This window comes from Rattus rattus, chromosome 4, assembly GCF_011064425.1.
Source record: "Rattus rattus isolate New Zealand chromosome 4, Rrattus_CSIRO_v1, whole genome shotgun sequence".
NCBI classification, from domain to species: Eukaryota; Metazoa; Chordata; class Mammalia; order Rodentia; family Muridae; genus Rattus; species Rattus rattus.
The window spans coordinates 42,969,236-42,983,027 of NC_046157.1; the positions used below are offsets into that span (position 1 = coordinate 42,969,236).

A 13,792-nucleotide genomic window follows, 5' to 3' on the forward strand; every position below is an offset into this window, starting at 1 on the left:
AGGTTTCCTTACTGTAGGTTTGGACAGAATTACAAATTGGTTCCACTGGGCACTGTAAATTTCCAAACCATAAATATTTATTTACTGTAAGAGACTGTAATTTTGCCACAGAAATTATACTTTTTTTCACACTGTGACAGGTTTAACCAAACTACTATACAATTTTAAGGCATAGAATAGTGTGCTTTTCCTGAGTTCATCAAACATGACATGATCATGTCAATGATCAAGTCTCTCTCTCTCTCTCTCTCTCTCTCTCTCTCTCTCTCTCTCTCTGTGAGAGTGTGTGTGTGTGTGTGTGTGTGTGTGTGTGTGTGTGTAAGATATGTGAAATATTTGTTGGTTGTTCTGGTTTTCTAAATGTATAACCACCCTAATATCCATTCAATTCTGAGGCAGCCATGGCAGTAATTCTGTTTCACTGGGTTTTCACTACAGCTTGCGTGAACACAAATATAGTTTGCTCCACAAATACCATTGTTTTAAGCAACATTAAACCTATTTCAATCTCGTGATTCAGGATTCAGGTTACTATGGGATATGAATTGTAATTTTTACTATACACTCAATGTATTTTTTTTTTTGCTTTTACATAAGCACATTGATTTTATTACATAAAACTGAAAACAAAAATTCTTATGATTTTATAACAAGACAAAATTGGTCTGTGTTTTGATACCATTCTATTCAAATGAGGATTTTGGTTTTAAAAGTTGAGTACCTGTCTTAACTCTCATTAAAATTATTAAATGAAGTTTTGCTTGGAACTATGATTGAACTTCCATCAACTTCTGGCCCTAAACATACTTTGCCATTGTGTATTAAATGGTTTTTCAAAGTGACATTCTGGCATTGAAGGTGATGCAGTGAAAATCGTAATCAAGTCTTTCTATTCCACCCAAGAAATATACCTCAACGACAAGAATAGATTTCACCTCAGGGAAAAGGATTGGAAAATATATTCCAAGCAAATGAATATAAATAGAAAAATAGTGAAATCATTGAAACATTAAACCATAATTAATCAAAATAATGGAGAAAGACACTGCATATTTATGAAAGGAAAAATACTCCAAAATGTCATGTAAAAATTTAACATCAATGCTGTCAGCATAAGGACAACCATATATATATATATATATATATATATATATATATATATATATAATAGAAATACTACTTGAGCTTAAAGCACACATTGACCCTCACATCCTGATAGTGAGGAACTTCAGAACCCAACTCTCACCAATGACCAGGTCATCCAATCAATAATCTAAACAGCAGAATACTAGGAGCCAGCAGACATTATAAACCAAGTGTACCTAACAAGTAGTCACATAACATTTCACCAAATCAGATAGGCAAGAAACATGCATTTAACCCTGTAGCTCATGGAACATATGCCAAAACTGTCCTTGTACTCAGTCTCATCTGATAAAAGAAAATTGAAACAACATACTGGATCTTATAGGACCACCATGAATTAAAGCTAGCTATCAATACAACAGCAAAAATAGAAAGTTTAAAATAAATGGAAATTGAACAACTCTATCTACTCAATGAAGAATAGGTCAAGACATAATTAAAGAAAGAAATGAAATGTTTTCTAGAACTCAATAAAATAATTACAGAGTATAACTAAACTTATTGGACACATGAAAATAGAGTGGACTGAGAATGGTGTCCCCAGTGGAGGAGTTAGAGAAAGGGCTGAGGTAGCTGAGAATGTTTGCAACCTCACAGAAAGAAACACAATACCAACCAACCAGACATTCCAGAGCTCCAAGGGACTAAACCACCAACCAAAGAATACACATGAAGTGACACATGAATCCAGCCACATATCTAACAGAGGATGCAGTCATCAATGAGAGGAGAGGCCCTAGATCTTGGGAAGACTTGACACCACAATATAGGGAAATGCCAGATCAGAGAGGCAGAAGGGAATGGGTGGGTGGGTGGAGGAGCACCCTCATGGAGGTAGTGGTTGGGGTAATGGGATAGGGAGGTTTAAGAGGGAAAATCAGGAAGGGGGATGACACTTGAAATGTTAATAAATAAAATAGCCAATAAAATATGTTTAAGTATAAAAATAATGCTAGGAGGGAAGTTTATAGCATCAAGTGCCTACATAAAAACATTTGGAGGAATTGCATACTAGCAACTTAGCAGCACAACTGAAAGCTCTAGAACATAAAGAAGTAAGCACAGAGAGAAGTAGGTAACCGGAAATAATCAAACTGATGACTGAAATTCATAAAATAAAGAGAAAGAGTCCATGAAAAAGAGAGTTGGTTCACTGAGAAAGCCAGCAAGATAGACAAATATTTATAGAAAACAACTAAGAGGCAGAGAAAGAATTTCCAAATAAAAAAAATATCAGAAACAAAAGAGGTTGATAACAACAGCAACCAGGAAAATCCAGAAAATCATAATGACAGAATTTAAATTACTGTACTCTGCCAAATTGAAAGAAAATAAATGTACACTTTCTTAATAGGTACCACTGATATATCAAAGTTAAACCAAGATTACATAAATAATTTAAATAAATCTATAACTCCTACTGAAAAAGAATCAGAAAATCCAAAATCTAACAAGCAAAGAAAGTCAAGGCCAGGTGGTTTTAGCCCAGAATTCTACAAGAATTTCAAAGAAGAGTTAAAACCAGTATTTCCCTTTTTAAAAAAACTTAACTCAAATCTTATCAACATATGTTTAATACTGTATTACTTATTTTTTATTGGATATTTTTTATTTACATTTTGAATGTTATTCCCTTTTGTGGTTTCCCATCCATAAGTCTCCTATCCCATCCCCCATTCCCTTTTTCTGTAAAGGTGTTCCAACTCCCAAACCATCCCCCTTCCTGCCTCCCCACCCTGGCATTCCCCTAGAATGAGAGATCCAGCCTTGACAGGACCAAGGGCTTTTCTTCCCATTGGTGCACAAGACCATCCTCTGCTATATATGCACCTGAAACCATGGGTCTGTCCATGTGTACACTTTGGGTAGTGGTTTAGTCCCTGGAAACACTGGTTCATTGGTATTGTTATTCTTAATGACTTGCAAGCCCTTTCAGCTTCTTCAACCCTTTCTCTGACTCCTCCAATGGGTACTCAGTTCTCAGTTCAATAGTTTGATGCTACCATTCTTCTCTGTATTTTTTTTTGCACTATGGCTGAGCCTCTCAAAAGACAGCTGTATCCCACTCCTGTCAGCATGAACTTTTTGGTTTCATCAATATTGTCAGGTTTAGTGGAGATATATATGCACATGCCAGATTCCCCATGTGGGGCAGGCTCTGAATGGCCATTCCTTGGATCTCTGTGTCAAATTTTGTCTCCATATCTCCTCTTATGAATATTTTTTGTACATTTAAAGAAGGACTAAAGCATCTGCAATTTGGTCATTCTTCTCCTTTAGCTTCATGTGGTCTATGGATTATATCTTGGGTAATTCAAGCTTTTGGGCTAATATCCACTGATCAGTGAGTTCAAAACATGTGTGTTTTTCTGTGATTTGGTTACCTCACTCAGGATGATATTTTCTAGTTCAATCTATTTGCCTATGAATTTCATGAAGTCATTGTTTTTGATAGGTGAGCAGTATTCCATTGTGTAGATGTACCACATTTTCTGTATCCATTCCTCTATTGAAGGGCATCTCAGTTCTTTCAAGCTTCTGGCTATTATAAATATGGCTGCTATGAACATAGTGGACCATGTGTCTTTGCTATATGTTGGAGCATCTTTTGGGTATATACCCCAGCAGTGGTATATCTGGGTCCTCAGTTAGTAGAAAGCCCAATTGTCTGAGGAAACTCCAGACTGATTTCCAGATTGGTTGTACCAGATTGCAATCCCAACAACAATTGAGGAGTGTTCCTCTTTTTCCACATCCTTGCCATCATCTTTAGTCACCTGAGTTTTTGATCTTAGCCATTCTGGCTGGTGTGAGATGGAATCTCATTGTTGTTTTGATTTGCATTTCCCTGGTGATTAAGGAGGTTGAACACTTCTTTAGGTACTTTTAGGTATTTCATATTCCTCATCTGAGAATACTTTATTTAGCTCTGTACCCCATTTTTGATAGGGTTATTTGGCTCTCTAGGGTTAAACTTCATGAGTTCCTTGTATATATTGGATACTAGCCCTCTATTGGATGCAGGATTGGTAAAGATTGTTTCCCAATCTTTTGGTTGCTGTTTTGTTCTAATGAAAGTATCCTTTGCCTCACAGAAGCTTTGCAGTTTTGTGAGGTCCCATTTGTTGGTTCTTGATCTTAGAACATAAGTCATTGGTGGTTTGTTTGAGAAATTTTCCCAAGTGCCCCTCTCTAGGCTCTTCTTCCCTTTTTCTTCTATTAGTTTGAGTGTACCTGGTTTTATGAAAAAGTCCTTGATACACTTGGGACTAAGCTTTTTACAGGGTAATAAGAATAGATTCATTTGTATTCTTCTACATGCTGACCTTCACTTGAACTATCACCATTTTTTGAAAATGCTATCTTTTTTCCACTGGATGATTTTACCCCCTTTGTCAAAGATCAAGTGACCATAGGTGTATGTGATCATTTCTGTGTCTTCAATTCTACTCCATTGATCTACCTGCCTGTCTTTGTACCAATACCAGACAGTTTGTATTACTATTGCTCTGCTTAAAGTCAGGAATAGTGATTCCCCCAGAATTTCTTTTATTGTTGAGGATAATTTTCACTATCCTCTGTCTATTGTTATTCCAAATGAATTGGCAAATTGTTCTTTCTAACTCTATGTAGAACTTACTTGAATTTTGATGGGGATTGCATTGAATCTGTAGATTGCTTTTGGCAAAATGGCCATTTTTACTATATTAATCTGCCAATCCATGAGCATGGAAGGTCTTTCCATCTTCTGAGATCTTCTTCAGTTTCCTTCTTCAGAGACCTTAAGTTCTTGTCTTGCAGATTGTTCCCTTGCTTGGTTAGAGTCACACCGAGGTATTTTGTGTTATTTGTGAAAGGTGTCATTTCTCTAATTTCTTTCTCAACCTGTTTATCCTTTAAGTAGAGGAAGGCTACTGATTTCTTTAATTTTATATCCAACCACTTTGCTGAAATTATTTATCAGGCTTACTATTTCTCTGGTGGAAATTTTTGGGTCACTTAAGTATACTATCACATCACCTACAAGTAGTGATATTTTGACTTCTTCCTTTCCTATTTGTTTCCCTTTGACCTCTGTTTTTTCATTGCTCTGGCTTGAATTTCAAGTCATATATTGAATAAGTGGGAAGAGAGTGGTCAGCCTTGTCTACCTCCTGATTTTAGTTTAATTGCTTCAAGTTTCACTCCATTTAGCTTGATGTTGGCTCCTGGTTTGCTGGATATGGCTGTGACTATGTTTAGATATGGGCCTTGAATACCTCAACTTTCCATGACTTTTAACATGAAGAAATTTTGAATTTTGCGAAATGCTTTCTCAGCATCTAATGAGGTGATCATGTGTTCTTTCATTTGAGTTTCTTTATATAGTGGGATTAAGTTGATGGATTTCTACGTATTAAAACATCCTTGCAACCCTGGGATGAAGCCTATTTGATCATCATGGATTATCATTATGACCTATTCTTTGACTCTGCTTGCTAGAATTTGATTGAATATTTTTGCATCAATATCCATGAGGGAAATGCAAATCAAAACAACCATGAGATTCTACCTGATACCTGTTAGAATAGCTAAGATCAAAATCTCAGGTGTCAGCACATACTGGAGAGGTGTGGAGAAAGAGAAACAATCCTCCAACTTGGTGGGATTACAAGCTGGTACAACCATTCTGGAAATAAGTCTAGCAGTTCCTCACAAAATTGGATATAGTATTACATGAGGACCCAGGTACACCATTTCTGGGCATATGCCCAAAAGATGCTCCAATATAAACAAGGACACATACACTACTATGTTCATAGCAGCTTTTAGGATAGGCAGAATCTCAAAATTACCCAAATATATTTCAACAGAAGAATGGAAATAGAGAGTGCGGTACATTTACACAATGTAGTACTACTCAGCTATTAAAAACAATGAGTTCATGAAATTCTTAAATAGATGGAATAAGAAAATATCATCCTGAGTAAGGTACCCCAATCAAAAGAGAACACACATGATGTTTACTCACTGATAAGTGGATATTAGCCCAAAAACCTCGGAATACCCAACATAAAATTTATAGCCCACATGGAGCTCAAGAAGAAGAAAGACAAAAGTGTGAGTGCTTCGATACTTCTTAGAAGAGGGAAAACAATGCTCACAGGAGGAAATACAAAGACAAAGAATGAAGTAGAGACTGTCATACATGGGGATCCCTCCCATATGCAGTCACCAATACCTGTCACTATTGGGAATGCCAAGAGGTGCACGCTGACAGGAGCCTGATATAGCAGTCACCTAAGAGGCTCTGCCAGAGCCTGACAAATACAGAGGCAGACGTTCAGCGCCAATCATTGGACAGAGAAGGGGTCCCCAGTGGAGGAGTTAGGGAAAGGACTGAGGTAAGTGAAAGGGTTTTCAACCACATAAGAAGAACAACAATGTCAATCAACCAGATAACCCAGAGCTTCCAGCAACTAAATCACCAACAAAAGGTTACACATGGATCGACCCTTGGCTCCAGCTACATATGTAGCACTGGATGGCCTTGTCAGATATCAATCTGAGGAGAGGCCCTTGGTCCTGGAAAGGCTCAATTCTCCAGTGTAGGAGAATGCCAGGGTGGGGAGGCAGGAAGGAGTAGGTGGGTGGGTGGGTAAGCACCTTCATGGAAGCAGGGGTGGGAGCATGAGATGGGGTGGTTCTGGAGGGGAAACTGGAGAGGGGCAACATTTGAAGTATGAATAAAGAAAATATCCAATAAAAGAAAGAAAAAAGAGAAAAATAAATGCTTGCCTATGTCATATTTACATATAAAAGACGTACAATTTCTTAAGACTATTATGAATGGTATTCCTTCCATGGATTCTATTCATTTACTAGAGTTCTGAGAGAGAGAGAGAGAGAGAGAGAGAGAGAGAGAGAGAGAGAGAGAGAGAGGAAAAGACTGAGAGACAGAGTAAGAGACAGAAAAAATGTGTGTGTATGTGTTTTTGTGTATGAGAGGAGAGAGAGAGAGAGAGAGAGAGAGAGAGAGAGAGAGACTTTAAGTGGGTTAACCTATTAACCTATAATGGGTTGACAAGGTTTCTATTAAACACCACAGGCTGAAGAATAAAAATTACCGTGCCAGTAATTGTTTACCCATTCTTGGAGTTCTTGAATAGTGGGAACCCATAGATCTGCAAAGATTAAAGACTATTGTCATGGCTCTGGTTAACCCCAGAATATGGTAACCCACAACTGCTGAAAATACCACATACGTACATCACAGAATATTGGGAAATTGAGCTGTACACACCTAGAAGTTCCAAATCTTCCAGCTACCCTTCACTGTTTTGAAAGATGCTACATACACTGCTCTAGGAGAAAGACAGTTATCAGTCTCGATCAGTGAATATTTGCAGCTATAACCAATCTGATAAGACATGCACACCTGTGCAATAATGGGATGAATCCCATTTTATTATACCAAAGGCACATTCATGATTCCATGTATCAAAACTCATACCTGTCATTGTTACTATGTACCTACTACCTATAGACAGATCATAGGCACTAGGGGAAGAATCTACTACTATTATTGACTTAAATTGCCATAGTATTACACTGAGTCCTAGGGAATTATTGTTATACCTACAGATGCATGCATTTCTCAGTCCTGATCAGAAAAGCTTCTTTTTGGTTTAGATGGCAAGTATCACAGACTCACACAACTGGCTGAGGGATAGGGAATAAGAGACAATATTTGCCACCTTATGTGGGGCAACTATATCATACTCTGGCGCTTATTTCTCAGAGATTATAGCAGGAGATGGAATGAAGAGATTAAAGAGCCAAAGGTGGTGTATGACTTCAAGGCAACAATGTTGTTTGTACATAACAATGAAGTTGTACACTACATGAACTCAAGGAAATTTGAAGTATTCTATTAGGAATTATAAGACTTGCTCTAATCTTATAAACCTGGAATCCAAATTAAAAACAATAATGATGTTTGTTAAAATATGGTTTTTATCATTCAATATTAAGATTGAATGTCTTACACACACACACACACACACACACACACACACGCACACATGCACGCACGCATGCATGTTTAACTTTAAGAGGGTCTCAGTGTACGTTGCTTTTGATTACCACAAAGTATAAAGACAAATAGAATGGAGTCATCTGTGCCAAACCAACAATCTGCCTATGGTCTTTATATGATCATAGGAGCAATAAATCTTTATTCATATGAAGTATGAATTTTAATTTCCTGAATCCTTCTTTAAAGCTTCTTGTCTACAAACTACAATACTGTGTGTTGCAACTGTTGGAAAGTATTTTAATACTTAAAGTGTAATCTAAACAAGTTTAAAACCAAAATTAAATATGATACAAAGCAAAATGTGACCCATGAACAATAAATAAGCTCTTAAAGATTTTAAGTTAGTAATACTCTCTTTGAGATTATAATAAGTGCTATATAAAATTTATCAAATTGGCCATTTCCTTAAAAACGAGTATAATTTCACTTGTAAATTAGACCAGCTTTCTACAAATGGAAAAAGAAAGTCAAGATAAATCAACTCATCAAAAGACAGGTTCTGTGTGTCCTGCAGTTCAGAGGTTTCAGTATGTTGTTAATCTTTTCTTATGAGACTTGACACCACAGTGCACTGGGAAAGAAAACTGTTCGTTTCATGTCTAAAGAACAAATATGGGGGACAGGATGGGATCAGAGTCTCACGATCTTTTTCAAAAGATGCATTTATTAAAACATTCTCACATATGTCCCAAAAGTTAAAGTTCACAAAACCTGTCAATAGTTCCAAATGGCAGAATAGGACTTACTGTCTTATGAAAGAACCTCAAACAATTCCAAGGTGAACAAACATAGGATGTGGGAAACTAATATGCTTTAATATGTCTAAAAATACAGTCAGTCTCACAGATAAGATCACATAACATATAAACTTTGAATTCACGCAAATACATACATATCTACACCTCTATATCTTTACATCTCCATAGATATTAACAATAATATTTCATTAAAATATACTCAAGAAAATTTAATCAAAAACAAGCTTGTAAGAATGTTTGGAAAGGAAAAGAGTTAAAAACGAAGGTGGTTATCACTAGAGACAATGATGCCATATATTAAAACTACTTGAGCTTAACTTATATACAATTAAATATGGTTTCTTCAACTGCACACTATAATAACTCTTAGATAACCCATTTAAATCCTATTGGATTTGGTATTATGAAACCTAAGCTATTGAGACCCTTTACCCATCTTCCACTGCTACATTTCCTCAACAAAATCCCTCACATATTTATTTCATAAAACTTGTTAATGCTTTGATTGACAGACACTTCCTGGATGCTGATCAGACACAGAACAGAACTGGAGAGAATGTCAAAGACAACACAGATGACAGGATAAATTAGCCTGTCTTCACCTTCCCAAGCACACTGACTACAGAGCATCCTTTGACAGCCTACCCAGTCTTAATCTTACACTTGTACTCCTATGTCTTTGTCCTTCATTGAGGAAAACACAGGTGAAATTGTTGGATGAATCATCATTTCCCCACAGAACTTAATAAAAGACCTTTTCATACTTTTAGCAACAATCCCAAGATCTGCATCTGTTGACAGAGACATCACATTGCCTCATCAGAACAGGAAACTGTTCTATGAGTCTCCAAGTTGTCAAGGACATCATATACATGTTATTTTCACAGAAATTACACTATTACAACAACTAATGTACTTATGATCTCGTAATAAATAATGCACAGACATGCTAAAGAGTTTTAATTGGATTTCTATTGTATTTATTTTAATATACAAAGTCTTGGATATTTGAAAAAATTCACTTCAAATGTTTTTAAGAAACAGACACATAAACAAGAGTTCACTTAATGCTAGCTCTGATGGACTAGGGTATGTATACTTGGAAAGAGCAGTAGCTGCTCAAGATGAATAATTGTGGGTGCATCCCTAGCAATGAGATATCCAGATTTCAGTATAGGTAGGCTTTCCAATGAAAAGCAGATCATGGTTCCACACATGTTGGTAATTTCAGTGATGGGGAGGATGGAAACTGTGATTAGCAAATTAAAATTATAGTTCCAGGCTCAGTGAAAGATACTCTTTTATGAAAATAAGAGTAATTAAGCAGGACCTCCCCTGGCCTCTGAACAAGTTTCCAAGACAAAACATGAAAATTCACAAATCAGTATGGATATATCACATGTATACACATACAAAACAACAACAACAACAACAACTACCACAACAAGATTTCTAGTTTGGGTTCATTTTCAAAACATTTGACAGTATAAAATATAGCCACATCAAGTCTGCACAAGTTTGCCATGTTTTAATAAAAGCACAGCAGAAAATAATGTGAAATTTAAGTATTTCTCTTCAAAAATTTTGCCAGGGATTTCTTAACTTGCTTATTCCTTAAACTGTAGATAATTGGATTCAGTACAGGAATTATGATTGTGTAAAATACAGAGTCCATCATATCCTGGTCATCTACCTGTGGAGATGCAGGACGCACATACATGAATAGAAGTGGGCCATAGTACAAAGACACAGAGAGGAGATGGGCTCCACAGGTGGAAAAAGCTTTCTTTATGCTTTTGATGGATTTCTGCTTTAGGATTGAAAACAGAACAAGTGTATAAGAGACAAGAATCATTGTAATGGTGAATACCTGGATAGAGCCAGAGAAAATAAAAAGCATCAGGTAATTGAGAGAAGGGTCATTACAGGAAATCTTTAACAGTGGCATAACATCACAATAAAAGTGATATATAATGTTAGAATTACAGAAAATTAATCTGAATAAAAAGCCTTCATGAATTAAAGCATGGATAAACCCACCTACCAAGGACAATATTAAAAGACGTACACAGAGCCTATTTGTCATGATGACTGGGTAGAGTAAAGGTTTGCATATGGCTACATAACGATCATAGGCCATGGCTGCCAAGAGAAAACATTCTGTGGTTGCACTCACTGCAAATGAAAAAAACTGTGTCATTCATTCAGAGAAAGAGATCAGTTTACTCTTGGTGAAAATGTCTTGTAGCATCTTTGGTGTCACTGTGGATGATAACCAGGTATCCACAAAAGCTAAACTCCCAAGAAATAAGTACATGGGGATGTGAAGGTGAGGGTCATTCCAGATGAGAGTGATCAGACCAAGGTTGCCCACAACGGTGATGAGATAGATGACCAAGAACAGCAGGAACAGGGGGATTTTCCACTGGGGTAGATGAACAAGTCCCGTGAGGACAAACTGAATGAGCAGAGTTGTGTTCTCCATCCCTATTTCCTCACTAGATGTCCCTGAAAGGAATAACTATTGATGTCACACAGCAGCACTAAATTTGTAAAGTAAAGTGTTGGGTAGTCGTTTTAAAACACAACTATGTACTTATCAGAATGACCGCCATATCTCATTTAATATCACAATATACAATAAAAGCTTTTCTTCAGAGTGAAGGTATTATTTCAATTCATTATTCCCATAAAAATATTGTACATGTTAATATACTTAAGAAAAACATAAGGTTTAACACTATTGACCAGGTTTGACTACATAGCTCTATTCTTGTGACCATGATTTACAAGCCAATTACTATGATATCTCCAGAATTTCTTTGTTAAACCTACGATTTTCCAAGTCCATGTTACTGAAAAGAAAGACAAAAGGAAAGACACAGTAATAATACAAACAAGAACTGGATGAGATATTTGAAGAATGTGGTTTTAATGGTGGATAGTTATTAATAATAAAACAGATAAATATGCTGTCAGAAGGCAAAGTAAAGGATCTTTGGGGGCAAGTGACAAGAGATCCCTGAGTGTTGAGACTAGAAAATTTTAATGCCTTAAAATGGTCAAGCATACCCTGGAGATCTTCATGTCTGAGGTCTGAAATGTGACTGATTTTTTACAAGTAGTCAAACGTTCACATCACTGTGGTATGAGTTAGTTTTACTTGATTAATAAAACAAGAACTCAGGAGAAAATTCAAGAACAGTTTAATGGTTTGCTGAAAGTTGTATTTTGCATGTGATCAGAAAATAGCAGTGAATGGTAGGAATGAGATGGCCATGCTCAGATGCTATGTGTTCTAAATTGTATGGAGGAGAGTTCGCAATTGTTTTGTGGTCCCTGACTATTGTAGTCTTTTACCTGTAGGAGATCTAAGGAAAAGCTTTTATAGAGATGGGAGCTCATAAAATTGAAAAGCTTCTCTTAGGCAAAGTATACTGTCAATAGCACAAAATGGTAATCTACAGATTTGGAAAAGATAGATCTTTACCAAGTCTACATGAGCTAGAAGGCGAACACCCAAAATATACAAGTAACACAAGAAGGTAGACTCCAGAGAAACAAAGACATTTATTAAAATGGGCTACAGAGCTAAACAAAGAAATCTCTATTTAGGAATCTCAAATGCCCAGGAAGCCCCTGAAAAAATTGTCAACAATTTTAGCCATCAGTGAAATGTGAATCAAAAGAACCCTGAGGTTCCACCTCACACTAGTCAGAATGCCAAAGATCAAAAACTCAGGTGACAGCAGATACTGGCAAGGATTTGGAGAAAGAGGAACATTCCTCCATTTTTGCTAGGAGAGCAAGTTGATAAAACTGCTCTGGAAATCAGTCTGAAGGTTCCTGAGAAAATTGGACATAGTTCTACCCGAAGACCCAGTTATACCACTGCTAAGCATATACCCAAAAGATTCTCCAGCATATAACAAGGCACATACACTTCTATGTTCATAGCAGCCTTATTTATAATAGCCAGAAGCTGAAAATAACCCAGTGAATGGATACAGAAAATGTATTACCTTTACACAATAGATTAGTACTCGGCGATTAAAAACAATGACTTCACAAAATTTGTAAGGAAATGAATGGAATTAGAAAATATCATTCTGGATGAGGTAATACAGTCACACCCCCCCTCCAAAAAAAAAACAAAAAAAACCACATGGTCTCTACTCACTGATAAGTGGATATTAGCCAAGGATGCGCAGACTACCCATGATAAAAATTCACAAATCATATGTAGTACAAGAAGGAAACCAAAGTGTGAATGTTTCACTCCTACTCAGGAGGGAAAAAGTAATCATAGGAGATTGAGGGAGAGGGTTAAAGGGGCAGGATAGGGTCTGGGAGGAGATGCAGAAGTACAGAGGGTCAGGAATTTGAATGGAGATTTGTAGCAGTGGGAAAGTGGGAAACTGGGGATATTTTCTGAAAGTTCCTCATGCCAGGGATGCAAGTAGTTCCCAGGACTCAATGGGGATGACATTAGCAGAAATAACCAAAAAAGGAGGTAAAACCTGTAAAAAGCATTTTTAGTGGTTAAGCACAACCTCCGGTTGATGGATGGGGCCACGCACCCAACTCCAAAATATTAACCCAGAATTTCTCTTGTATAAAGAATATGCAGGGACAAAAATTGGAGCACAGATTGAAGGAAAACCATGCAGAGACCACCGCACCACGATATCCATCGCATATACAGACACCAAACCCAGACAATATCATGGATGCTAAAAAGTGTATGCTGACAGGAGCCTGATATAGCTGGGTCCTGGAGGCTCTGTCAGAACCTGGCAAATACAGAGGC

At 36.8% G+C, this 13,792-nt stretch overlaps 1 protein-coding gene across 1 annotated transcript; it reads right to left on the reverse strand.

Moving 5' to 3' along the window:
- Positions 1-10,543: 10,543 nt before the first annotated feature.
- Positions 10,544-11,479, reverse strand: LOC116897941 (olfactory receptor 183-like). The gene is given in 1 exon segment (XM_032899341.1): positions 10,544-11,479. A coding segment is annotated over 1 exon segment (924 nt). The 5' UTR covers positions 11,468-11,479.
- Positions 11,480-13,792: the final 2,313 nt, after the last annotated feature.